At 42.3% G+C, this 27,124-nt stretch overlaps 1 protein-coding gene across 2 annotated transcripts; it reads right to left on the bottom strand.

The window, feature by feature from the left end:
• Positions 1–1,454: 1,454 nt before the first annotated feature.
• On the bottom strand, positions 1,455–24,306 carry UTP25 (UTP25 small subunit processor component). 2 transcript variants are annotated; one of them, XM_035010473.1, is made up of 13 exons: positions 24,106–24,224; positions 23,745–23,806; positions 23,310–23,349; positions 21,926–22,163; positions 19,561–19,731; positions 17,369–17,457; positions 15,387–15,797; positions 13,149–13,368; positions 11,322–11,524; positions 9,934–10,116; positions 9,709–9,821; positions 8,640–8,885; positions 1,455–2,030 (listed from the first exon to the last, which is right to left on the bottom strand). In XM_035010473.1, exons 2-13 carry the CDS (start codon positions 23,762–23,764, stop codon positions 1,787–1,789), a joined length of 2,178 nt encoding a protein of 725 aa, XP_034866364.1. In that variant the 5' UTR covers positions 23,765–23,806; positions 24,106–24,224; the 3' UTR covers positions 1,455–1,786. The 2 variants fall into 2 exon arrangements, with proteins under 2 accessions (XP_034866364.1, XP_034866363.1); XM_035010472.1 differs by lacking the exon at positions 23,745–23,806 and having other exon boundaries at positions 24,106–24,306.
• Between the last annotated feature and the right edge of the window lie 2,818 nt (positions 24,307–27,124).

Raw genomic sequence — 27,124 nt, 5'->3', positions numbered from 1 at the left:
TGTACCAATTATGGGTTGTTCCACTGAGGATAATGGGAGCCACATGTCTCACTATCTGAGGAGTTACAACTACAGAGAAAACTAGAAGGTATCCTGTGGTGTCAGACTGGAATCAGAGGTGTGGTGTGAATTCATGGTTTTCAGTACATGGATCCAGAAATAAAATTTAGATGCTGTGTGTGTATACATGTCCACACCGATTGTAATGGATTATAACCCACTAAATAGAAGGTGAAACTACAAGTCCATACTGACATAAATTAATAAAGAGGAAAAGAGGAACTCCATACGGGAAAAGCCTGGCAAAACACTGCCTCAAACAAGTGGCTGGCTCGGTCGGTAGAGCATGCGCCTCTTGATATTGGGGTTGTGAGTTCGAGTCCCACACTGGATATAGAGATTACTTAAAAATAAAACCTTAAAAAAAAATTAAGCAAAAACAAAAGAAAAACCAGTGGTCAGTTAGCATCATCAGTGTTGGGGCAAGGGGACAGTGTGTGCCACCTGAGGAGATGCAGTGAGGAGGACACAGCAGTACATCAGTGTTCCCGCCAACGATGCATAAACTAAACCTATCAAAGGGAAACATTATCCAAAAATAAATTGCCTGTTATCTTCAAAAGTGTCAAGGTCAAGAAAGCCAGTGAAAAGCTGGGGTACTTTTCCAGAATAAAGGACACTACAGAGATGTGACAATTAAAGGCAGTATGTAATTCTAACCTGTATCCTTTTGCTACAGAGGACGTTATTGGGACATCTGGCAAATAGGGTATGAGGATTAGATGGCAATAGGTATTAATGGCAATGTCTAGATTTGATATTTGTTTTTTTGGTTACACAGAAATAGGTCCTTGTTTATAGGCAATACACACTAAATTCAGGGGTAACTTTTATGAGTGATAAGGCCCATCACGTTAGCAACTTATTCTCAAATGGCTTAGGTTCGATACTTGTAATTTTTATGGGAATATTTCAAGATAAAAATGTTTTTAAAAGTCCAACTTCCCTGTCATTTTAGCTGTTATACGACTTACAAAATGACTACAGTAATAATGAAGACAGTGATATTAAAGATGGCTATTTCAACACCAAGAGTTTCACAAAATTCTTGAAACAGAGTAGAGATTAATGTTATTTTAAATAATGTGATTTTAAGTGTATATTTTAAATAAAACATTTACTATTATGAATTAAAGAAAGATCAGTGAATGTACTCTTCTAGGTTGAATAAAAATAGAAAGATCAGTGAATGTACTCTTCTAGATTGAATAAAAATAGAATGTTTAAGGTTTAAAAAAGTTTGGCTGGAGAAAAGTAATAGTTTTTGCAAAACCTGTGTGATCCAAAATTATGATATTCAGCAGCAAGAAGTATTCCAATTTCTCATAACCAGTTCTCAAGCAATGACACGTATGCCTTAGTTTAAGAAAGCGTCAAACAGAAAAAGGCAAATCTGAAAGAATTTACCAAGTGTAATAAATTAGAGAATAAAATAACAATAAAAGAATTTATGGCTTACAAAGAGTTTCAAGCAGAAGTTTTTCCCTCTATCAACCTCTCGGAGTTCTATCAGCTCCCTCCTGACCTCTGAAAGACATGACCAAAATCTGGTTTATATTTAACTTTTCAGGAACACACGACCTGAAAAGAATTATCCACCATGATGCTGCCTGGTGCTCCTTCCTTGTAGCAGTCCTTCTCTCATATAAGTGATCAGACCTGGGTCCAAGGGCACAGAAGCAAGCATTATGTATCCCGCCAACACCATTCCCTGCCCAACAAATTCTCATCTCTCTCCAGTGATGAAGAGGTGGACATTCTTCTTGGACTGGAGCATCTGGGCAGCCCGCTCCACACCAACCACAGCAGCCAGCCTCTGGGCATCATACTTGGAGTAGAGGACAGTGCAAGTCCAGGTGGCTTCCCCTACTCTGCTGGTGGCGCTCAGCATGTTACAGACTTCACTGTAGAAGTGCGGGTACGTTGGCAGTTCATAGAAAATCAGGTTCCTGATCCCTTTAATGGTATACCTATTAGAAGGGGAAAGAGAGGCTGTATCTACTTGAGAAAATGTATGGAAAAGCTACCTAAGAGTTTGACAGGGGCAGAGCTCATTCCTGCCACTGCACGCCCAAGGAGGAGGGTAACGCAAACACAACCAACAGATGAAAGGTTATTTTAACTCGGGTTGGAAGGACTTACTTTGTGACAACACGTTTGAATTCCTAATGTTTGGCTTAAGATCATGATAAAATAAATTTTATCATTTCTTGAGTCTACTCTGGGTAGACTGAGGTAGACTAGGACTGAAGATCTGTCACAGAAAACTTAAAGAGCAAACACTTAACAACTTAACATTACCCTTAATATAATCAGGCAAAACAGAATGTTCTACAATGGAGAGGAGGTCAGACCCAGTACGTAAGATAAACTGTAAATGCGTTCCCATCTATCTTTCCTTGTCACTCTATAGACATGTTAACTCCATGGCAGATGTCCCAAGTTCATCCATTTACAAAATCCTGCCTGAGGACCCATTAAGCATTATGGAAAAGCAGTTAATTTCAACAGCGTAAGCACTTCTTTCCCTGCTGCAGTGCGACACAGCGGTGGTGGGGGGTGGAGACCCTAGGGACTCACCGTATGGTTCGGGTCGAGGTCAATTATTCCCTCTGGGGCCCCATAACAAAAGATTTTATAGTTGACAAGGTTCTGATTTTTCCTATTAAAGCTCTCTCCTATACTGCTGATGTTAGACTCCACTGGGAATTTTATTTTATTCACAGAGGATAAGCTTTCCTTGTCTTCTTATCTCATGGATCATCCTGACCTCTGTAACAATCCTCGTCTTTCAAACTATAACTGCAATCCACTACTTGGTTCACCCTTAACCTTATCATAAAGAAGAAATTCTAACGGCTAATGACTTGAAGAAACTGTTCTACCTCACTAGTTATCAAAATAACAAAAAAAACCATAGAGTTCTTCTTCTGCTTAGTATACAGTAAACTCAAGAGAATATTGCTTCCACACTACCAAGAAAAAGCCAGATAACTTACAAAAGCATTCCTTTTCTCGGGCCTAGACAGCTGATGTCACAAGGCAACCAAGTGAATTGATTCAATGGTGCGCTGGTGTATGTTTAATAACTGGTTCTCACTGAGGAAGAGTGGGTGCTAATTTGAAGCAATTTCCAATTTCTGTGGTGTAAATATTCCCACCATGGACAATTTCAAGCTACCAATGTCATGCTACTGAGCTCAGGAGTTGGGAAGAGACATACAACCAGATCTCAAGAGCCAGCCCACCACTGACTGAACTCTGAAGAGTGACAAAGCCCTCTGCAGAGAGACAGGAAACAAGAACTACTTCACTCTTGAAGGAGCACAGGAGGAAGACAGCAGCTGCCAAGAAAGTGGGTAGCAAGAAAACAGCTACACTTTTAACAAATTTTTAAAGGGCAAGTGTGGGCCTATGTGACAGTTCAGAATCCCTGAGATTTGTGGGCGCTCCTTTAGCTCACACTCACTCATGAATTCTTTTCCACAGGCCTCCATTGGGAGTCCTGGAGAAAGATGAGAGGCAAGGCAGAAGACCTGAGAGACGCCTTTGGTGAAACCACTCACTTCCCAGACCCCTATCTATATGAAGCAAAACTGTGAAATTGATGAGAGAGGGGGCAAAGGTCAACTGTTGGGGGGTGGTAAATAAAGCAAGTCATCTGGAGCAGTAAAACCCCACCCCATCCTTCCCCATCACAAGACTTATACTGAGTAGAAAGCAACAGCAGACTGTCCCTGGGGAAAGAGCACGAAATCCACTCAGCCCAAGATCCTGCACTGACATAAGCAGAGGTCTGCCACCACCGTGGGAGAAGCAGGAAACTCTTTCCTGCCAAGACCCCTTACAGATACCAGGTAGAGTTTGGCTGCCATGGAGTGTGCTACAGGGATGCTGAGAAGGCCCCACCTCTACAGCCCAGAACGAACAGGGCTTGCCTAAAACCAAGCTGCACCGAGAGAACCCCAACCCTACCTCAAGCCTCACAGGGAGTAACAAGCAAGAACAGCCTGCTGCTGGGGGAGGGGCTAGAGTGGGGAGAGACCCCCCTACTCCGGCACAGGAGAACAGGGCTTGGTGAAAGCAGAGAGACGATCAGGACACAGAAAAGTCCCTCTGGCACCCCAGGCCCCACACTAAGCCACTGTGTGCTAGGGAATTTAAAGTCTGTGAAGAGTGGAAGGTTAGCCACAGTAATAACCAAATCCCAACTAGATTCACAACTCTGATACTAGTGGCCTGACAGAGTAATGTGATGTCTTGTGATGGGGAAGAGTAAGAGGTGTGCCTGGCTGTAAGTACTACTCATCTCAGCCTCTACATTCAATAGACACTTATAAAAAAAAAACACAAAAATGCAAGAAAAAGACATTAAAACACTGAGGTATCATTTTGGCTATCAAGTGATTGGCAACAAGTGGGGTTTTGCAGAAACAGGCCAATGGAGTACAAATTATCAGCTGTGTGTATTTTGGGGAGGGGGAGACAAGATATAGGGAAGACAGGAGAGAGCAAATAAGCAGCAATATATAATAAATTTTTCATTGTGTACAGATTTTGAGCTAACAGGTTTTCCTCTCCACATTTATCCTAATGAAATAAGTAAGCAACTATGCCATCAACTATGCGTATGGATGTTCTTGGCACTGTCGCATATAATAGAACAATTTTTAAAAAAATCTATATATTAAAAGGAAACTGGGCTAATTATATATCCATACAACATGATACTATGTAGCCATTAAAAAAAGATGCAATACACACCTCATAGATTACTTATTAATTAAATAGAAAAGGTACCTTTACAATGGAGAGATCTAGAAGACCCACCTTTTTTCTTTTTTAAGATTTTAGTTATTTATTTGACACAGAGAGACACAGCAAGAGAAGGAACACAAGCAGGGGGAGCAGGAGAGGGAGAAGCAGGCTTCCCGCCAAGCAGGGAGCCCGATGCAGGGCTCGATCCCAGGACCCTGGGATCATGACCTGAGCCGAAGGCAGACGCTTAGTGACTTGAGCCACCCAGGCACCCTAGCAGACCCACCTTGACCAAATGATTACATTTAGCATCTCCAAATATGATATAAACTGACATTATGTGCCAAGATGCAGTGGAAAGTATATAATATCCTCAATGTAGAGTTCTTACCGAAGATATTTAATTTAAATCAGTGATTCCCAACTTCGCTGTACTTTGAATCATCTGTTTGCGTGTATGAAGTATCCATGCTTCGTCCCCAGCCCCAGACACAGGGATTTAATTGGCATGGGGATATGACTTGGGTATTTGGATCTTTAAAAGCTCCCCAAGGGGATTCTAATGTATGGCAAAGTTTGGGAACCACTAATCTAAATAATAAAAAAAAATAATAATTAGACAATCCAGACTCTGGAACATTCTAAAGGAAACTGGATTGAACTCTTAAGAAGTCAAAGAGAAAAAAAAGCAAGAGAATTATTCTAGATCAAGGTTTCTTAACCTCGGCATTAATGACATATAGAGCCAGGTAATTCTCTGTTGTGGGACTATCCTGTGCACTCCAGGATATCTAGAAGCATCTTCACCTCAACCCATTAGAACCACCAGATCACTAGAATAACCCTTTAGTCTTGACAACCAAAAATGTCTCCAGGAAAACTGCCCCCAGCTGAGAACTACTAAGACAGACTAAAGAAACATTAACCAAATGTAATGTATGATTCTTAACTGAATCCTGGATTAGGGGATGAAACAGCTATAATGGTCAATGTAGGGACAACTAGGAAAATCTGAATACAGACTATATATCAGATGATATTACTGTAGTAATAACAAGTGGTATGATAATGGTATTGTGGTTAGATAAAAGTTAGGAACTACACGCTGAAAGAGTTAGGGGTTCAGTGTCATTAGGCCTCCTGCAGTTTATTTACAAATGGTTCACAGGAGGAAAAATAAGATGTGAATGGACAGAGAAGGAAAGAAAGAGAACAGGGGTGAGTACAAATGTGGCAAAATGCTAACAGCTGGTGAAGTCCAAGGAGTTATAGATGTTCACTATTAATCTTACAATTTCCTTTGAAATGAAATCTTTCCAGATAAAAAGTTGGGGGAAGGGAGGATGTGACAGAGCTATATATATCAACTTAAAAATGGACCCATGATATACACATATATATGCCAAAGTGTTAACATATTAAAATTGTTTTTCAATAAGCACTTAAAACATATAAAAGAAAAAAAATCCCGTAAGTACGGTGTGATCCCAATTTAGTATCTTTCAAAAAAAAAAGCCTCTGTGTGTGTGTGTGTATGTGTGTACTGGATGTTCTTAAGCTAAGGACAAAGGACATGACAGAGGTCTAGCTCACCTGCCAACTGTGAAAGATAAAGGAGGCACCTACAGCTGATGTGAAAGGCTAGCTCCTCCACATTGTCTATAAAGATGGTCTACTACTTTCAGAACTGGGATTCTCAGGTAGGGCCGGGGGTACTCAGGAACACGCCAGCAGCCTTTCCCAACCCCATAAATCCCACCTCCAGAGTTTCTGACTCGCGCCCTGGTTGAGAATCCTCCTGCTGTGGCAACCCAGTGACATGCTCAGGGAAAGAGCTGTGAAGCGTCCCATCCTCAGGCAGGCCATCATGACCAAAGGCCTGTCCAATCCTAATTCTACTGGTTTCATCCCCCAAACCCACAAAACACGACTAATCTTCAGGTTGAAAATGTTTTGCTAGCTTGCAAATGAGCAGTGATATTTCTAACACTGCCTAATGCCACAGAGAATATAAATAATGAATTTCAGAGGTTGGATACTAAGGTTTAACATATATGTACCTCTCCCAAGGTCAAATCAAATCACAAAGGCACTGCAGATAAAAGCACCTCTCACCACCTTAGTGACCTCTCAAGCAAAAAAAATCTATAGTTGGAAACCTTGAGATAATTAGCAGTCACAGAACACTGAAGCACATTATTTCTATTCATCTGAAACACAGAATATACCAATTAACCTGGCCCAGGGTATAAAGTGATACATGCTAGGTTTGTCTTTATAGTGATTTGGGGGCAAAAGAGCTTGGTAAATACAGTGGTGTAAGACAGGGGACTGTCATGCCTACTTGAGACATCATGCCCTCTCCTTGAAAAGCTGCTCTTTGAGAGCAGTCTTCAACCCAGCCTAATTCATACTTGCTATAAACAATCACACTGGGACGTTTTCCAATCCATCCACTTCACTTAAAAGGCTTGCTTTCATGTGTCAAGCTCATGGAAAACGAAGGGCTCTTAAGACCTGCTGAGTGCAAACTCCCCCAAAATATCACTTTCCAACATGAATGAAAACAACAACTTACTGGAACAAAGCAAATAATGATGCCAACAAGCAGGCATTAATACTCTTTGGCCAAGCAGCCCCGTGTAGATGGCCAACAAGGGAGCCCAGGGAACACAAGTGCAGCCATTTCTCATCTCTCCACTCTCAGATCACCCAGTCAGCAGAATACCCAAAGACGGCATGTCATGTCAGCCTCCTCTGCTGTGGCAGGCTGCTGGATTCCTCCCTCCCCATCTTGGTAACAAGAGCATGTCTGGGGAGCACATCCTAACATCAGCATAAACTAAAGGCAAAGCAATGCCAACATGCATCATCGAATATGTTCCAAAGCCTGAAAGATTCTGGCTTCTGTGTTTGGGGTTCTCTGAGAAAATGTGCCCCTCAGTAGTATATATGACTGAGAGTTAAACAGTAAAGGCAAAACATCAATTCACTGAACATTATCGCACATCAGGAAGGAAAAGATAATAGGATGCAATTTCAATCTCTCTATAGATAAGGGTTTAAAAAGGGCTTTTTCATTTGACAGCAGAGACAGACTTGGCAAAACAATAAAATACCTGACTTCTGGGGGCACAAGTGGCTGCAAATAGTAACAGAAGGCTCAATATTACTAACGCTCTAATTAGAATTTTTTCTAAAAAGCAAATCCAATTTGTTTTGTCAAAAATCACATAATGGGGAAGCTAAGCAAATACTGAAATCACTAAATATTCAACTCTAAGCCCCTCCCCTTTTGCCCCCCACAAACAAGGGGCCCCTCAGTCCTGGTCTCCTTGTGAGGAAGTAGGTGTGCACCTCCTCAAAACACACCGTAACTCTCTGAACACTGACCGTGTGCTCAGCCTCCAATTCCACAGGCCACATAGCCTCTGCTATTTTGTCTGTGCTTCCATGACAGTTCCCTCTCCTTCCTAGATTCACTTCAGTTGTGCCTACCTCGAAGTGTTCAACTCAGTAATGTCTTTCTTGAGGTGTACAACCACAACTACAGGAAGTATTCCAAGTGTAGACCCACTCCAGATCTACACACAGATCACACTACAGTCACTCACTTGTCTTTACCTTTTCCAACAATACCCATTTTGGGAAGAGACCGACCAACCAAGAAGAGTTCTAAAACCCTCTGGCTTCTCCACAGAAAGTAGAGTGAAAGAGGACCTGATAGCACCGCAAAGACTGCCACCCACTCAGAAGCAGGCCATAATTTGCACTGCGTCTTCCCCTCCTGAGAGGACACTCCAAACCCAGCACCACTTTACCTTTTGTAGAAGTGGAAGCGTTCTGTGAGGAGCAAGAACTGTTTCTCTCCTTGAAGGAAGAAGTGTCTGGCCCTGGAGATACCAGACTTCTGGGTGTACTCGCAGATGTGGGTGAAATTCAGTTCTTCCTTCTTGAAGTAATTCCGGAGGCGCACAAAGTCAAAGTAGGAGGGGACATAGATGAGCGTGTGAGACATGATGGCGTCACGATACTGAGGCAAAATCTTGTTCACAAAAAAGTTAAACCTGATTTGGAAAAGCAAAGGGCAAAGTCAATGATTTAGAAATTAGCCCACAATGTCACCACTAACTGGGTTACCCTGGGCAAGTCACAATCTCCTTCTACCTCCCCCAAAGAGGCCAATCTGGTTTACATCATCACAAAGAGATTATTATGTAAGGATAAAAAAAAAAAAAAAAGTGCTAACTCAATTCACTGTAAAAAAACAGACGTGATGTCAGTGTATCCCAGGGAATTATTCTAGAAGTAGATAAGCACACCATTCATTCATTCATTCATTCATTCATTCAGTGGTCAATTAATCAACAAATAATTACTGAACACCCCTCATACGGAAAGCATCTTCCTCCTACCATGGGTCCCCCGATGAAACACAATGAAGAGACAGGGAAAATACAGAGAGAATTAGAAATACTGGAACCTTTGTATTTGCAGCAAGCAAAGGTGAAGAGCTTATAGTTGAATATTTAAAGGTTGCAGTGTTTGCTTCTGGGCATTAGTTCTTGCCCTGAAGGGCTTACAATTAAGTTGTGGACATGGAACGCTTAGCAGCATTAAGCAGTGTAATGTAATTAAGAAATGCTACAATTTCGTGGGAAGAATCCCTGATTTACAGTACTAATGCTGCCACTAACTAGCTAGGAGAACTAGGACCTCTCTGGGCTTCAGTTTCCTCCTCTGTCAGTGACGACCGGGTTCAATGATCTCTTATCATTTGGTAAACGGTAGTCAGTAAAATCAACACAGAATCCAATTCTAAATCTGTATGCTGAAACTAAATCCCTCTCTGTGACCCCCAGGGACTAGGGACTAGGGAGGGATAGGTACCTGGCATCAATCACTGAAGCTAGGTTTTCAGCTTCCATCCTCTGGAAGACATGTGGAAGCTGCACCAGGACATGGCTGATGGAGCCTGTCGTTGGGACGCTCCTCACAGCCACCTGCCAGGAGTCAATGAGAGCATTAGGAAGTGAGCCATCCTGACCTTAAGCCTCATGACCCAAACAGTACACAATGCTTCATGAAGATCCACAGAAACGAGGAGGAGCCCACCTGGCCTTGCAGATTGACGCAGTACTTGTTGAACACGGAGTTGATCTGGGCATCCTGTAGGGCTCCAAAAAGCAGGGTCTGGCGATAGTACTTGGACCAATTATTGAGGTTCCACATCCTCACTCGAGAGAAGTCCACCCCATGAGAATCCAAGGGCAGTAGGTTCATATGGTTCATCAAATGCTTTGAGCAGAAATAACACTAGTATTAATTTTTATTGAGGATGTACCTGTTGGGCATTACTAAGCATTTTACAAGTCTGTCTTCTTACTAACCCCATGGAGTATATACAGCCAAATTCCAAATTCCACCAGAAAATCAAGGCTCAGATGGGTGTGAATTGCCCACTTAGGTGAACACCCCCGACAGTAAGGTAACCTAAAACTGGCTACCTCTTGGACCTTTCAAAAAGAATCAAAATGGTACCTCCAGGAATATTCCTTTGAAAGGAACTTCTGAAATGCCACCCCAGTCACTCTAGGGGTTCCTCAGTCTCAGACTTGGATAAGAAAGGAAATGACATGGAAAACAGAGCTGTTATTCTTCAGTGACCTGGTTCTCAAAACATGAGGATATCCCCAGAGCCACTATACACATGCCTTTCCCTCAAATTACAGAATATGATTCAACCATCAACATGCCTTTCTATCTTAATAATATTTTCACTTTGAAATATATATTAAAGGATAATGAGTACTACAAATGTATTCCATACTTTATAAATTGAAGTATCCCCTTTATTTGCCCCAATCTTCCTGGGCCCTACAAGCCCTGGAACTGTAGAAGTGAGTTCTCAAATGCCTTAAAAAAACAAATCTATGGTTCTGTGATAAGGACTGTTCCAAAGCACAGTTGTCCAATCCTAAAATGGACAAGACTGCAGAGTATGTGGGGAAGGAGGAAAAATTTAGAGCCACAAGCTACAGTAGGAGGATAAGGACATCCTACATTTCTCTGTAAGACAAGATCACACATTAAGAAATCTTGAGCAATGTTTTCCCATTTCCACTGAAGGCCAAACAAAAGAAAATGAGCATAAACTGTAGGAGGAATTATATTAGGTAAAGACATTCCTGGTCAGGAGGAACCAATCTACCAACCAGCCACACTAAAGTGGTCTATTAGCAGAGGTGACCTTAAGGGGGAAGAAATCTCTTCTGGAGATTTGAAAATACTGGTAAAAATTTTTACTTCTCTGCAGAATTATTGCCGACCTGTGGGTAGAAGAGGGGATAAAAGGCTTTTTCAAATTGGAAAATGTGAAATATTTCCATCCCCAAACTGAGTACTCATTTGGACTTAAATAACCCTTTAAGACTTAAATTACTGAGCTTCTTCTCTCTCTAAATGTGAATGTTGTCATTCTAAATGTGAATGACCACCATTACCAGGACATGCTCCCAATTCTGCATCAGGTAAATGTCGGCTTGATCAATGATGAGAAGCTCAATGGAAGACAAAAAGTCAAAATCTCTCTTCTTCTCTCCTTCTGCACCAATGATGGTCCTCAAGCCCAGCGGGGAGGCAATGAGGATGTCGGAGGAGTAAAAGGGGGCATAGAGTCGGATGCTTCTCTGAAGTATTGCCACTCCTACACAAAACAGCCAAGTACACAGCCGTTCATCAGTTCCCACCAAGCCATTAGCTTCCACCCGCTCACCGTGCATGCTGTACCTTCACATCTTTCCCCTGAGGACGTGACCGTGCTCCAGTTGTTTTCCTTCCTAAAATAATCATCCCCCCCTTGCCTCTATGGTCCTGTCTAGCTCTCATTCTCTTCCTTTTGGCTCAAACTTCTCCAGAGTGGTCTCTGCTTAGAAATCTCCCACTCATTCCTCAGTGCATTGCAATCTGGCCTGAATCTCAGGACTCCTGCCAAGGTCACCAATTCAAGGACACTCATAAACACATAAAGCAGTATACTGAGCACATCCTCCTCAAAATGTTCTTTTCCTCACTGGTGGTTTCCATTTCTTTAACACTCATTTCTGTTTCTATCCCTGACCTGGCCAGCCCATATCTACCTTTCCAGATCCAAACAGCTCTTCCACAAGTCCCTGGTTCAGCTCTAAGTTCTACTCACACCCTATATAAGTTTATGGGTAATAAATGGGTAAATTTATTCACTAACCATGGCTATAACACCACCTCCACAAAGATCTGTATTTCCAGTCCACATCTCTTTCCTGAGCCCAAAAATGACATGTATCAGCAGCTTGCAGGACACCTGCACAATGTTTAAAACTAAACATCTACTCTAGTCCCCTCACACCTGACACTCCAGCCATGCTGAAGCCTACGTACACCTTATCATGCTCAACGTATTCACCCTGATGCCTCTGCATGTGCAGTTCCCTGTGTGAACCCTTTTCCTCCACTCTGACCACCCCTTTGTAACAGACTAAATCGTAATCAGGTCTCAACTTTCTATAAATGGCACCTCCACTAGGATGCGTTCCCTAACTATCGTATCCCCGTTTTGAGTACAGAAATTGCTTTAAACGCTCCTGGAACATCCACTGCATCCTCTGATCAGCACTTATCATTCTGTAGTGTTTTCCCATTAGGCCGGATTTCCTTAACAGCAGGAAGCATAACTTTTATTTCTATATCTTCAGCTTCTTAGCAGTACCTGGCACACAATAGATCTTTAGTAAATGTTTTTCAAATGAGCTTAAGTGACTAAAAGACATTTTCCCAAGAACTTTACTCTATCAATATACAACCAACCAAGTATACAGGAGTTGAATGAGAGACAAGCAAAGATGTGACAAGTTGGGTGGCAGCCGGTAAGTTGTGAGTGGAGATAATTTTGGGGTAGGCACTCTACATGGCCAGTGGGAGGGAGGTCCACCATTATGCATAGACACTCAGTTTATTCAGCCTCCCCAGAGTGACCCACTCAGCCCGTCACTTCCAACTCCCCCTGTAGCAGCAACTACTAGCTATGGGTGTGCCAAGACATTTCTGCCATAAATGTGCATGTGTCTTTACATACAGCTTCAGAGGTGCTCCACCCTGAGCCAAGTATCCACCCCGTAGCCAAGCAAGACTCTCTCCCCTGGCAGACACAATGTCTCAAATGCACCCCAGTCCTGGTAGGAGGACATTTTACCCCACTGAGAGAATGCCTAATTCCAGGCTTCTAGCCTCCTGCCATGTGAACCTCACACCGTAGGTCCCTCAGGGTTTGAGTTCTGACGAGAGGGAATTACCTATCCGAAAGTGGTCATCGATGTTGCCGACAAACACGGCTTCGTAATCCTCAGGCCTCTTCAGGTTGGGTGGTCTTTCCTCAGGATCTGAGCCATACTCTCCCTTAAACCTCTTTTTGTTGCTCACAATTATTTTCTTCTTACTGTCACCCTCAAGGAGGCTGATGAAGAGCTGCACGACTCGCAGAGCAGCTTCCCGGAAGGGCACCACTATCAGCACCTGTGGAGGAAGCCATGGCAGCCTTGGTGGGACCAGGGGAAGGACTGGCCGTTGCAGGGCAGCCTGCTGAGGACATGGAACTTAAGAACCTCTGTAGAGCGGCAGGCCCTGGAAGGGCTCATATCTCGGTCACCCCCTTTGCACAGGACCTGGCTCAGTACTAGAAGCTGAGCACCTCTCATACCTACAACACCGTGTCCTATGAACTTTAATCTCATGGCCCTACGGGAGGCAATTCTCAACCAGAATGTGGAAATATCTTTCAGGATTAGGTCAATGACTTTAACAGGTGTCCACTAGCAAAAATCCAACATAAACATACAAGGAATGTTACTCTCATTTCTGTCTCCCACAGAACTTAGGACAGTATTTTTATGCATAAGCCCCAAGGAATAAATATGTGCTGAAAAAAATAAATGAATTAGGAAAAAAATTTTTAAAATAAAACAAAAAAGGGCGCCTGGGTGGCTCAGTTGGTTAAGCGACTGCCTTCGGCTCAGGTCATGATCCTGAAGTCCCAGGATCGCGTCCCGCATCGGGCTCCCTGCTCAGCGGGGAGTCTGCTTCTCCCTCTGACCCTCCTCCCTCTCATGCTCTCTGTCTCTCATTCTCTCTCTCTCAAATAAATAAATAAAATCTTTAAAAAAAATAAAAAATAAAAAATAAAAAAAATAATAAAATAAATGAATTAGGTATAATAAGTAGAGAACAAATAAAGCTGGTAAGGAAAAGAAAGCATTAATGCATCACTACTTTTCTATTATGTTGCCTAGTACATTTTTCAGAAATGATGAGAAAGCATTTCTGAAATAAGATCATATCTCAATGGGAAATGCAGGACTCAGTTTTCCAAACATTTCCAAAAATGCTTAAAGTTACAACTGGTGAAAATGAAAATAGAATATGCTTAACAATGATAAATTTCTAACTACCCTTCTGTAAATATCAACAATGTAAAAAACCTCTGTCAGATTCCACAATTCATCAAATTCTAAATGTGCTTCATGGGTAATCTGACGCATTCTCTTCTATAATTCTAAATGGAAACAGATAACTTACAATCCTTATGTTCAAGACTCTGAGACAGTTTTCCAGAAAGGGGACCAGCACAGCTGGAGGGGTGCAGTTAGTCAGCCTAGTAGAGTGCGGCACTGAGTGCCCAAGACTGAAGAGGGCCAAGTTACTGTCCCAGCTGCAACACGAAGTATGTAGGCTTCAGGTTCCCCAGCTATCATATAGGGGGCTGGACCAAGAAATGTCTAAGAGCCACATCAGTACTAAACCCTAGAATCCTATGAAACTCAGTGAAACAATCTAAAAAGATAAGACTTCTTCAATATGGAGGGATACAGGCTACGGGGGAATGGGAAATGGACGACACAAGATGTAGCCACATAACATGAATAACGTGGGCCCAATTAAAAGACATTTTCTACCAAAGCTCTAAACCCACTGGAACTTAGGCTTACGAGCCCAAATAAATGTAATCATCACTTTAAGCAATAGTAACTGTACAATGGAAAAATAGGAATTTCTGTTTTCCAAGGTTTACTTATGGTGTGGCTCAGTAAAGAGAATCCTTAGCTCTAATTCCATCTCTGCTACTCCTTCCCTGGGGCTCTTTAGCAAGGCCCTCTACAAATCTGGGTCTCTGTCCATAGCTATAATATTTAGGGATTGGATAAAAGGCTTCCTAAGGTTCCATTCATTTCTGAGAATCAAAAAAAAAAGAGATTTACAATGAAGTTGTCATTTATGTATGTTCAGGGTTATCTTTAAAGAGAATTATCACAGAGGTACCTCTGATTCATGAGTTTCCAATTAAATCCACGGTTAGAAACAGTCCACTGAGTTGTCTGCGGCACTGCTCTGGCACTACCTGGCCCATCTAACATGCTCATTCATTATTCCAGTATTCGTATCATTAAAATACCTGAGCACGGCCAAGTGCCAGGCACCTATATGGCAGGGACTTGCAGCCTCCTACTAGAGGACAAAGCTCTCCTGCTGCCACTCACCTTGGGCCTTGTTAGCCCTTGGTCTCTGAAGTCATCATCGTCACCCACCCCAAGTTTCTGGCTGCGGCGTCTGCTATTGTTACCAAGCACCTGCGCATTGGCTTTGAGGACATGATTTATTACATGTAGGCAGTACACGTGGCGGATCTCCTCCCCATTCTTCAGGGCAGTCCTTTCTGGGTAGAAGAGGTCCCGGTAAGAATTCATAATTAAGAAGAGCTCTTTCTGGAGGGATGTGAAGGGGCCACTTGATTTTGGGAGACCAGAGAGGAACTGGCTGTTGGTCTTGGTCCAGGTGGATTCCAGAGGCTTCTGGAGATGAAGTGACTTTAAATCAATGTCCTTTGAGGGTTTAAATGTGTCCAACTTCTGAAACTTGGATGAAAAGACAAGCTGGCCCAATATGGGCCACTAGGGAAAAGACAGATCAAGACCTAAGTTAGAAATTCATTATAATACATTGCGTTCACACAGTAATTTCTAATTTACCAAGCTCTCTCTGATTTGCCAGATCACCTCATTTAATTCTCATCAACAACCTGCAAGGCGGACACTATAATGCTCATCTTACAGTTTAGGAAAGCAGAGGTTCTGAGAGATTATAGGATTCACACAAATTTGACCCAGGAGAGAACAGAGCTGAGAGCTAGAGCCCAAGGTTTCTGACTACAACCTGAGCTCTTCACTATGTCAGTGTGTCCCAAATTATTCTGTGGAATGTGTTCTAGGAAGTCAAAATTCATTCTAGAAAAAAAAGGGCTCCACGGTCAAATAACTTTGGTAAACGTCACAAAAGCTAATCCCCCTCAGGGAGAGTCACAATGTATATTAGATACAAAAGGTTTTGATGAGTCCAATGACAAGAGCTCTATTCTACGGTATTTAACCTCAAGTTTTCCAAATTTACTTCGGCATGGAATACATTTTTTTGAGATATAGCTATTAAAATCATACAGTGTATTTTTGTGAAATACCAAGTTGGGAATTTTTGCATCGTAACAAAATTGCTGATCTCAAGGGGGTAAAAAGGATGATCTCAGCAATAAAAAGAAATGGATTATTGATATGCCCCCAAGAACTGGGGGTGGATCTCCAGGGAATTATGACTTTGGGGTGGATAAAGGGAACCTCCACCTGATAAAACAGTACAGAACTAAACACACACACAAAAGAGTAGGAGCAAAACTAATGAAAGCTGAGTAAGACAGAAGGGTGTGTCAATGTCAATTTCCTGGCCCCGATACTGTAGCATGGTTTCGCCAAGATGCTACCACTGGGGGAAACTGGGCAAAGGGCATAAGGGATGTCTTTGTGTTACTTCTTAAAAATGCAGCTATAATTATTATATTAATGAAAATTTCAATTAAAAAAGGATGACCAACTCTTAAAAACAGCATCCACTGGTAAAAAACAAAAAACACAAAGAAGCAAAAAACTGTTCCACATCTGAGTAACTTAGTTGTGAACCTACCTCAGATTTTTCAAACAAACCAACAGTAGCAGTAGCTGCTGTTTTACCCAAAACTTTCTATGTATCAGCTGGGTTGAAGAAGGGCAATGAGGCCAAAAACAGCAATCAGAATACAGAATGAGACCAACCTGACTTGGCCTTCATTACTTCATTTTGAGGTAAGCATTACTGCCCCCCTCTAAGAGATGAGAATAAGATAAAAAAAAAAAAAAAAAAGGTAGATTAACTTGCCTTGGGTCATGTAACAGCACCTCTCAGATGCTGCTCTAAACCCTGGTGTACCTGTCTTTGAAGCCATTCTTCCCTGGCTCCCACACTCCAGCTTCCCAGAGCCTCTCCTGGCTACACCTGTGCCCCACTAGGCTCTTCCAGCCTTCCTATGCTATCTCCCCTATCAACTCTTCTACCACTGGTGTCTATCATACATTCAAGGAGACTGCCGAAACCCAAGACCATTGCTTTACTTGGAGCTTCCCTTCGTTTGTGACGGGGATGACCAAGCAATACTTACTTTTAGCTGATGAGAAGTTTTGGGATTTGTGACAACAGCCTGAATTTCTTTTTCCTTCAGTTCTTTGTTCACATGTTGTAGAAATGGATCTAATTCAGAAATCAAGAATGTCAGATAACTTGGGAGGAAACAGCAGGCATTTTTTGGTCTTCCCTCTAAATGGCACACTCTTTTTCACAATGTTAACTCATCTTTTCTCCCATTTACTTTCCCCATCCTCTCTCCCAGCTCAAAAGTTTCTAACAGGTTCTTTTTCCTAAAGCATTTCTCTAATCACATTACTTCTGAGCTCAAAACCCTTGAAGAAACTTCTCAGTCTGAAATTTGGGGCACTCTAGGATGTATACCTCCAATCTACCTCTCCAATGTAGTTTTTGAATTACATGGCCCTCAAATTCTTCTGCCTCTGTGGATTTCCTTCCTTCAATTAAAAATTCTATCCTTCTCTTCACCTCATTTTTGTATGTCCAAATACTATCAGTTTAATGTTATCTCCTGACTCACAATAAATATTTCTCTAGAGCCTACTCTGCCAGGTGCAGTGCTGGTTCCACTAAGAGGCTATCCTCGGATCCTCCACAGTCCCCCACCCTGCCCCCACCCACCCCCCACAACACTGTAAGATCCCAGAGAGCAGGTTCCATGCCTGATTTCTCTTGTATTGCAGGACACACAGAAATGCTCAATACTCAACTGGGGTGAGCAAATGATCCAAATGGTAGTACCTACACTCGGGGTTATCTTCAGTCCTCTGAGCTGGCCACCCAACCCTCCCTTCCAGTCCCATCATTAAGAAGCAGAGAAAAGTTAAATGGCCTATGCAATGATCCAAATGGTAAAACTTCAAATGCAGTGCACTTTGTACTAAACACCTAAGAGTGAACAATGGACATAAGAATTCTAGGTGCTGATATATCTGTACAGGCAAAACCACCAGAGGAATTTTAGGATAATCAAGTAATGTCTCCTTCATGGTTTTTATTTTTTATTTTTTTTAGAGAGGGAGGGAGGGAAGAGAGAGAGCATGAGGGGTGGGGAGGGGCAGAGGAAGAGGGAGAGAATCTTAAGCAGGCTCCACGCCCAGCAGCAGAGCCCACAACAGGCTCACACAACCTGAGATCATGACCTAAGCAGAAATCAACAATCAGGCGCTTAACCAACTGAGCCACCCAGGCGCCCCTCCTCCAAGGTTATTAAAGTTTTGATGGTCTGGAATGGCGTTAGTACCCAAATTCTACCTGCTACTTCTCTTTCTCCAGCACAGTAGCCAACAGAACCAAATGAGTCAAGTAAGAATCAAAATCTCAGCTTCATTAATGGTGCCTGGGTGGCTCAGTTGTTAAGCATCTGCCTTCGGCTCAAGTCATGGTCCCAGGGTCCTGGGATTGAGCCCCGCGTCAGGCTCCCTGCTCAACGGGAGGCCTGCTTCTCCCTCTCCCACTCCCCCTGCTTGTGTTCCCTCTCTCGCTGTCTGTCAAATAAATAAATAAAATCTTAAAAAAAAAAAAAATGGTAGAGCTGGGTTGAAGAAGGGCAATGAGGCCAAAAACAGCAATCAGAATACAGAATGAGACCAACCTGACTTGGCCTCCAGGTACAGGCTGAGAAAGTGGACCTGAGGGAGCAGAGACCTGCCTACACCTACCATACAGAAACAGGCCTTGTCCAAGTCACTGCCACTGGGACAGAGGCATGACCAAGAAGCTGAGAGAGACTGGAGAGACAGAATGGAGCTTTTTGGCTTCGAAGGTGCTCCGTGGTAATGAGGACCAATGAAATTAGCCAGTCCTGAGTCTTACAAATCTGGAAATTCCTACTCTAATAACAAAGAGCAAGTGAAGGGTAGAAAGAAAAATACAAAATATTTTCCTCCTTTCTCTTCCTTCCCTGCTTGGGGAGAAAATCAGAAGTCTTCTCCTGACCCCAACTGTGGAAATATGAAGTCTGCGGAACTGGCCTTCCCTACTATCACTCTTAGGCCATCTGTCTTACTAAATAGCCTCCTGACTCCCAGCACAGCCTAACCACTGAAAGCCACAAAATAGTTCTGAGAAGTATTTCTGCCCAGTTCTAGATATAGGTTCTAAACTGTTTCTATTGCTGCTCATTCCAGTAATAGGAGATTTAACACGTATTAGTGCACAAGCCCCCATACTAAGCACCTGGTGAATGCGAACACACACTGCTCTGACCTTGTGATACTTTCAGAGAACGTGTGCTTCCACTTTCCTCTTCAAGAAAATTGGTTTCCAGGCTGAAGAGTGACTCGTGTTTTGCATCTGTAAACTCCTCAAGGGATTCTTGTGATGTGCCAAGCAGCCCATCCCCACCTTTTCCTTCAGGGTCAGCAGGTAAAACCGTACCTGTGATTTTGAGAAACATTTTGTAAAATTCTTTATGCATAAATGTAATTATACTTCTGTGGACAAATAAAATTTAATTCCTTAGCCTAAATCAACACTGATGTTTATTGCTATTATTTACTTTTAACCAAATTCAGGTGGAAGACTTAAGTTTCAAAATTAAGCCTGATAGTTGACCCAGTTCCACTTCTAGAAACTTATTTTAAGATGATAACTAGACAAAGTACACTAAGATGTACATGTAAGGATGTTCAAAGCAGCACTAATGATTAGGACAAGGAATAACTGGAAAAATTGATTTCATCCTTTTCTATCAATGGAGTACTAATTAAATTACCACATATCATTTACAATGAAATACCATGTAATTAAGAAGCTAATATGAGGGGCACCTGGGTGGCTCAGTCATTAAATGTCTGCCTTTGGCTCAGGTCATGATCCCAGGGTCCTTGGATCGAGCCCCACATCGGGCTCCCTGCTCCGCGGGAAGCCTGCTTCTCCCTCTCCCACTACCCCTGCTTGTGTTCCCTCTCTCGCTGTGTCTCTCTGTCAAATAAACAAATAAAATCTTTAAAAAAAGAAAAAAAAGAAACTAATATGAATCCATGATTACTTACATGGAAAAGATCTGTGGTATACTATTAAAGAAAAAAGTTACAGAAGTGTATGAGCCCATTATGCACACAAACACACACACACACACTTTTACTCACACATGTATCCACAAAAAGTAATGGAAGGTTATATAAAATGTTAAAGGTGGGGCGCCTGGGTGGCTCAGTTGGTTAAGCGACTGCCTTCAGCTCAGGTCATGATCCTGGAGTCCCGGGATCGAGTCCCGCATCGGGCTCCCTGCTCGGCGGGGAGTCTGCTTCGTCCTCTGACCCTATCCCCTCTCATGTGTTCTCTCTCTCTCATTCTCTCTCTCAAATAAATAAATAAAATCTTTAAAAAAATAAATAAATAAATGAAAATAAAAATAAAATGTTAAAGGTGTTCATCCCAAGGTGGTGGAGATACAGGTTAACTACACTACCCTCTTAAATTTTTATGGTAAGTATATATTACTTTTATAATAAAAAAAAAGCACAAACTTTTCACTTCTAAAAATCCAAAACAGGAAATAAAAAACAAACAAAACAAACCTTAAGTCTGAGGCAATGAACTTTTATCCCTGTAAAACTGATGAATTAAAATACTGAGAATGATGTATGACACCTTAAAGTATAGAGAAAAAATACAGCTGCAAGGAAAACAGGCATTACAATAGTATGATGTAAAAAGTTACTCAGACATATTGACAATGAGATACGACTCCGGCAATACAAAGTCATGAATTACTAATACATGAACAACATGGATCAGTCACAAAAAAAGTGAGGAGCCAAAGAAGCCAGACACAAAAGGGTACATACTGTATGCTTCCATTTATATGAATTTCTAGAACAGACAAAACTAATCTTTAGTGAAAGAAAGCAGGTCAGTGGTTGCCTCATGCCAGAGAAAGGAAACTACAGAAGGACAAGAAGACACCTTCTGGCAGTATTGGAAATGTTCTCAATCTTGATTTCAGTGATAATAACATAGATGTATGTGTCAAACTCATTTCATTGTATACTTAAAACAGGTACACTTTATTGCATGTAAATCATACCTCCATAAAGTTAGTTTTAAAGTTAAAAATTAAGTCACCTAGAAGTCCAAGTGAGATATAGTTCCTTTAAACTTTCAATCTCAGCTGTTCTCTGAAGCCCCCCTCATTTACTCTGACAATGTGCAACCAGCTGGAATCTCTTCAACGCCTTATAACTAGCTATTCCATACAAATCTGCTGTTGAAAATTTTTGTGTATTTTGTCTGTCTTCCATTAAACTTGGTTTCTCTAAGGAAAGGCCAGTGATCTCTTTAACTGAGACTGTCAAAAACAGCATTATGTTCTCTTTCCTCTGAATCAAGGGATCTTTACCTAGGATTGATGAAGTCCTGGAAATCAAGCAAAAATATTACTTCTGCATTTTTCTGGCCATAGGGTCCTGTGTTTTCACAGATTCTCAAAGATATCACTGAATCAACAAGGTTAAGAGTCTCTGCTTTGGATCCATGTGCTTTCATCCAACTCACACAGTACAAGGCACTGTGCTCATGAGGCATCCTGTCCTGACAAAGATGATGAGCCCACACCAAAGACACTTACTCTCCTGCACTCTGGTAGACTCTCCTGTTGTCTCTTTCTCCACACTGACATCACTATCACCATCTTCACTGTTCATTTCCGCCTCATCTACAGCACTGTCTTCTTCCTCTTCTTCATCTTCCTCCTCCTCTTCTTCTGGAGCATTCCTTAATGTGGCAAGTAGTTTGTGGTACCCAGAAACTTGTTCTGGTTCACTCTCTGCTTCACTTTCAGAACTTGAAGTATCTGAACTCTCTGACTAAAAGGAAAATGGGAAATTTTATTTTATTTCTTTTTAAAGATTTTATTTACTTATTTGAGAGAGAAAGAGAGAGCATGTGTGGTGGGAGGGGGAGAGGGAGAAGCAGGCTCCCCACTGGGCAGGGAGCCCTACATGGGGCTTGATTCCAGGACCCTGGGATCATGACCTGAGCCAAAGACAGACACTTAACCGACTGAGACACCCAGGCACCCTGGAAAATGGGAAATTTTAAAACAAACATATTATTCTTGTTTCTACCTTATGATTATCATTAGGCCAAAAATATAACTGGTTCAGACTTTCATAAATAAAAATTAGCTTTTCTGTAAATATGCAATCTTATCTATTCAATGATGCACAGCAACAAAGTTATTTTAAAAAGCTAGTCTAGTGGGATGCTTGAGTGGCTCAGTCAGTTAAGTGTCTGACTCTTGATTTTGGCTCAGCTCATGATCTCAGGGTCATGGGATCCAGCCCCAGGTTGGGCTCTGTGCTCGGTGTGGAGCCTGCTTAAAATTCGCTCTCCCCCTCCCTACCCCATGCATGCGTGTGCTTTCTCTCGCTCTCAAAAAAACAAAACAAAACCCAAAACCCAAAAAAGCTAGTCTAGCTATGATTTTAGAATCTTTTCATCTTCTTTGAACTGCTTATGTTCTATATGGGAAGAAAGTGGACTAAAAACAGAGCTTGAGGTTATAAGGAGATCTAATCTATGTGTCAGATATTTGGCATGCTGAAAGGAGCAATAGGAAAACTGCAATACAACAAAAGAATGTAGGGGTTTTTTTAGTTTGTTGTAATGAGTTAGGACCTTTGTTCAGTTTGCACTGTTTGTGGCTCCTTTTATGTTAAGTAAACAAGATACTCCTTTAGGATTCACCAAGAGCCCTCTGGTAAGCCTCCTTGACAGGTTCTAATAGGCTAATCTCTCAGGAGAGTTTCAAACTCTGGCTACTATATTAGTTATCCCAATGGCATTATAACAGACATCTGCATTCAACACTAAGCAATATTACTAAAATAATAGCTTACATCTAAAATCGAAAGGAGTGGAAATGTAGCCAGGCTTTACTATCATTATATATAATCTTAAACAACCAAGAACCATCTATTATAAAAAAAAAAAAAGGCATAAAGCATTACCAGTTGATAAATCTGTGGTTTTCCCTCCTTTCCAGAAACCCTGAGAAGAAACAGGTAATGTTAAACTCTAACTACTAGCATGTAGCAATTAGTAAAAAGTCTAATGATAACTTTAAAGGAAAAAAGCAGAGTATACTATTATAAATACATTATAAGTATAGTCATGTAAAAGCCACATATGCACTTGGACAGGGATTTTAAGAATCTAACAAACTGATAATAACTGACAAATGAAAAGTTTAACAAAGTCACATGACAGAGTTAACTGGCTCTCATCGGAAAGAGGTATCACTTTAGCAAATAAAAGACCTTTTCTAGCACATTTCTTAATTATAATGCCCCTAATTGCTGATGAAGCGGCCCAAAGTGGAGTGGCGGGTGAGCACTAAGACCCTAACTGAGAGTCTGGACACTTCGAGAGGAGCCCACAATTACCGATACACCGGTTTCCTCATTGTAACTGGATAGAACAGCGATGTCTGAGGGCCGAGACAATTCTTTAAAAACACACACAAAAACAAAAACAATCTTAGAAAACCTCTGACGGTGCAAAAACCAGCACCCCACCCCCACAGGGGGCGTGCGGTCTAGCTTAAAGCTAAGGGCTCAACAAAAGCAGGAGAACCCACGAAGAACCCCATCTCGGGCGGGATGCCACCGGCACCCCCCAAGCCGAACGCGCTGGGAAGGCGCGGGAAGAGTGGGGAGCAGCCCTGCCCCGATCCCCAGGGAGACCGGCGGGTCCAAGTTGGGAAAAGCCATGGGCACCGCGGGCCCCGGCACTGCCCCTCCATACTTGTCATAGAAGGGATGCTCCTCGCCGAAATCCCGAAGATGCTTCTTCTGCTTCTTAGTCAGGGTGGTGAGCAGCTGGCTCTGGCTCCGGCTCCCGCGTTTGCCCATAGGAAAAACGTCAAGGTCGCCCACCCGCAAGAGACGCGTTTCCCACCAGGAAGTTGTCTCGTCAACTCACACACGCGGGCTCGCCCACGGTGCTTTACGGCGGAAGCAGGTTGCCATAAAGCAGAGCCGTTTTACGTCGTAGCTGTACCACAGGCTTTAGAACTTCCTGGTCTCGATGCTGCCCTCTAGTGAAGCTCTTTTTTTTTTTTTTTAAGATTTTTAAAATTTATTTATTTGACAGAGAGAGACAAACACAGAGAAAATACAAGCAGGGGGAACAGCAGAGGGAGAAGCAGACTCCCCGCTGAGCAGGGAGCCCGATCCCAGAAGCCTGGGATCACAACCTGAGCCGAAGGCAGACGCTTCACTGACTGAGCCACCCAGGCGCCCATGTAGTGAAGCTCTTTGGAAGCTCATGCACGCGTGCCTTTTGGTTCTCTGAGGTCGAGAACGTGGGCGGGCAGGCTTGGGGCTGCCTGGGTGCTTAGACGGGTGGGCTTACTTTGTGCTTCGGTTTGGGTCTATGGGAATCCTCCCGCTTAAACGGGTGGTAGTGAAGTTGAACGCCCTGACTTTATGTTGTGCTATAATAAAAATACCAACCAATATTTAAGGGTATCAGCACATCTCACTTCATTGTCACAGCAGTACACATACAAAGAGGTCCTGTTCATATGCGCAATATTGCAGAGGAGAAAACTGATGCTTAGAAAACATTGCACACTAAAAAAAGAAAAGGAAAAAGAAAAGAAAGAGAAAAGGAAAACCTTACACACTAGCAAGAGAGGATGGGAACTTTTGTCTGATGCGACCATAAGCTTTTACCCACAAGGGTCGGCCACCTGTGTGTGCTGTATCAAGAATGGGGACACAGGCTGAGATACCCGCCCTCACCCCACCCCCTCATTTCCTGAAAGTAATGGAGGAGCCCCTAGAAATAAATCTACTCCTACATTCGTCATGTTACAAGAGCCGAAACTCATCCAGAGAAGGAAAGTGACTTTCCCCAAAACACCCAGAGTCAATGTTAGAGAATGCCATAATACTGAATTAAGTGTCTCAAAACTGCACTTGGACAAAGGGGGATGGAAAAACTTTTTAAAGTGGTGTGATCGTTCCAGATCTTGATGGTGGCAGTGGTTACATCTTATATACAATTACCAAAATTAAACTGTACATTTAAAATTGGTGAATTTGGGGCACCTGGGTGGCTCAGTCGGTTAAGTGTCTGCCTTCGGCTCAGGTCATGATCCCAGGGTCCTGGGATGGAGCCCCACCTCTGGCTCTCTGCTTGGCAGAGAGCCTGGTTCTCCCTCACCCTCTGCTGCTCCACCTGCTTGTGTTCTTTATCTCTCTCTGTCAAATAAATAAATTAAATATTTTAAAGATTTTTTTTTTTTTATTCATGAGAGACAGAGCGAGAGAGACAGGCAGAGGGAGAAGCAGGCTCCCCGCGGAGCAGGGAGCCTGATGCGGGACTCGATCCCAGGACCCTGAGATCATGACCTGAGCCAAAGGCAGACACTTAACCATCTGAGCCACCCAGGTGCCCATAAATTAAATATTTTAAAAAATAAAAATAAAATTGGTGAATTTTAATGTACCAAAATAATAACCTCAACACATAAAGAGGAGAAAGCACAAAACAAAACTAGACTCAGTATTTCAGGGACATGCACAGGTGTGTAGGTCTTCTTGAGTCCACGGGATAAACACAGCAACTTTTTTCCCCTAATAACTTAATATCATGTTCTATAAAAACAAAGTGATAATCATAGATTGCAGAATTCATCTGAACATTTAAGGTAAAACAGGAGCCTTCAAAGAGAGTGTTCCCTTGGCTCGGCTATTAGGGGTGCTTCTGTGGGAAAATTTGAGCTTTGACCAATGCCCTGTCACCCATGGAGAAGTTACACTAGAACTACTCGAATCCTATTCTTGTTGTGTCTAGTGACCATCTACTGTTCCTAATTAGATTCTGGGAGCTTGGGGTGGGGTAGGGCATGCAGGGGAAGAACTATCAAGAAAATATGCAAATAGCTAGTGGTGTCAGCAGCTGGCCCAGCCAAGGAAACCATACACAAACACACATCTGTCTTCGTCTAAGTTCAAGATAAAAGGTTAATTTATGTCAACAAAAGGCTGTTTGCAAAATGTCATCATATATTTTAAGGCACTAACCGCAGTATAATCTGGCTGTAACAATAAAGTCATACTTTATTTTTCCTCCCACCGTGTCCCAAGTGCTCCAGCTTCTCTCCCCAGAGGCAACCAGTTTCTTGGTGTTCTTCCAGAGATCTTCTGTAAAAAGCTATACTCTTGAGCACTTGAGATGACTCCTTATTCTCTCCTGGTTTCCACATCCTTGTAGTCTTGTGGACAGGTCTAGACGGTTCTCAGGCTCAGGCAAAACTGTGCCTTAGCCCCACCCCAGCAGTCTCATCATTGGCTCACTAGACAATGAAAAAAGAGTCCGTCTTCTAAAAAATATTTATATTAGCCTTTAACAACACAAAAGGGAACCCTGTGTAAAATTTTAACCTGAGAATCCAGAATTTAAACATTTTTTTCATGCCTTCAGTGAAAATTCTTAGTAAAACCCACACAAAGAAGATGCATGTGCCAAATAGTGAAGGCCCTGGGAAAACTGTAATGAAGGCCAAATTTGTTCTTCCTTTCTTTTTCTCACACCCAGCCCTTACTTTTCCCTCCTCCAAGGTTTTCTTCTACTTTTATCCTCAGGCACTCAGTATTTTCAGGAGTAAAGACAGCCCAGGAAATAATCTTTTAACTAGTGTGCAGAGATATTAATGAATTAATGTAACTTTTCCCAGGATATTTGCAATTCCCTGGAGATTCCCTAGGATAATGATCTCAAAAGATGGGAGAGAAATGGCTGTCCCTTAGGACAA

The sequence above is a fragment of the Mirounga leonina genome, unplaced genomic scaffold, assembly GCF_011800145.1.
Source record: "Mirounga leonina isolate KUSES-001 unplaced genomic scaffold, KU_Mleo_1.0 Mir_154, whole genome shotgun sequence".
NCBI lineage: Eukaryota > Metazoa > Chordata > Mammalia > Carnivora > Phocidae > Mirounga > Mirounga leonina.
Note: the sequence above shows the minus strand (reverse complement) of the source record. Positions and strands in the feature narration are given on the sequence as shown.

Bases quoted from the DNA above. Each gene is read 5' to 3' on its own strand.
- UTP25 (XM_035010472.1), bottom strand. From the start codon at position 24,212: ATGGGCAAACGCGGGAGCCGGAGCCAGAGCCAGCTGCTCACCACCCTG. The intron at 13,369-15,386 runs GTGAGTGGCAGC...CTTCCTCCACAG, and splicing joins AAGGGCTAACAAGGCCCAAG to GTGCTGATAGTGGTGCCCTT. The intron at 2,031-8,639 runs GTAAAGTGGTGC...CCCTTCTAATAG, and splicing joins CGCTTCCACTTCTACAAAAG to GTATACCATTAAAGGGATCA.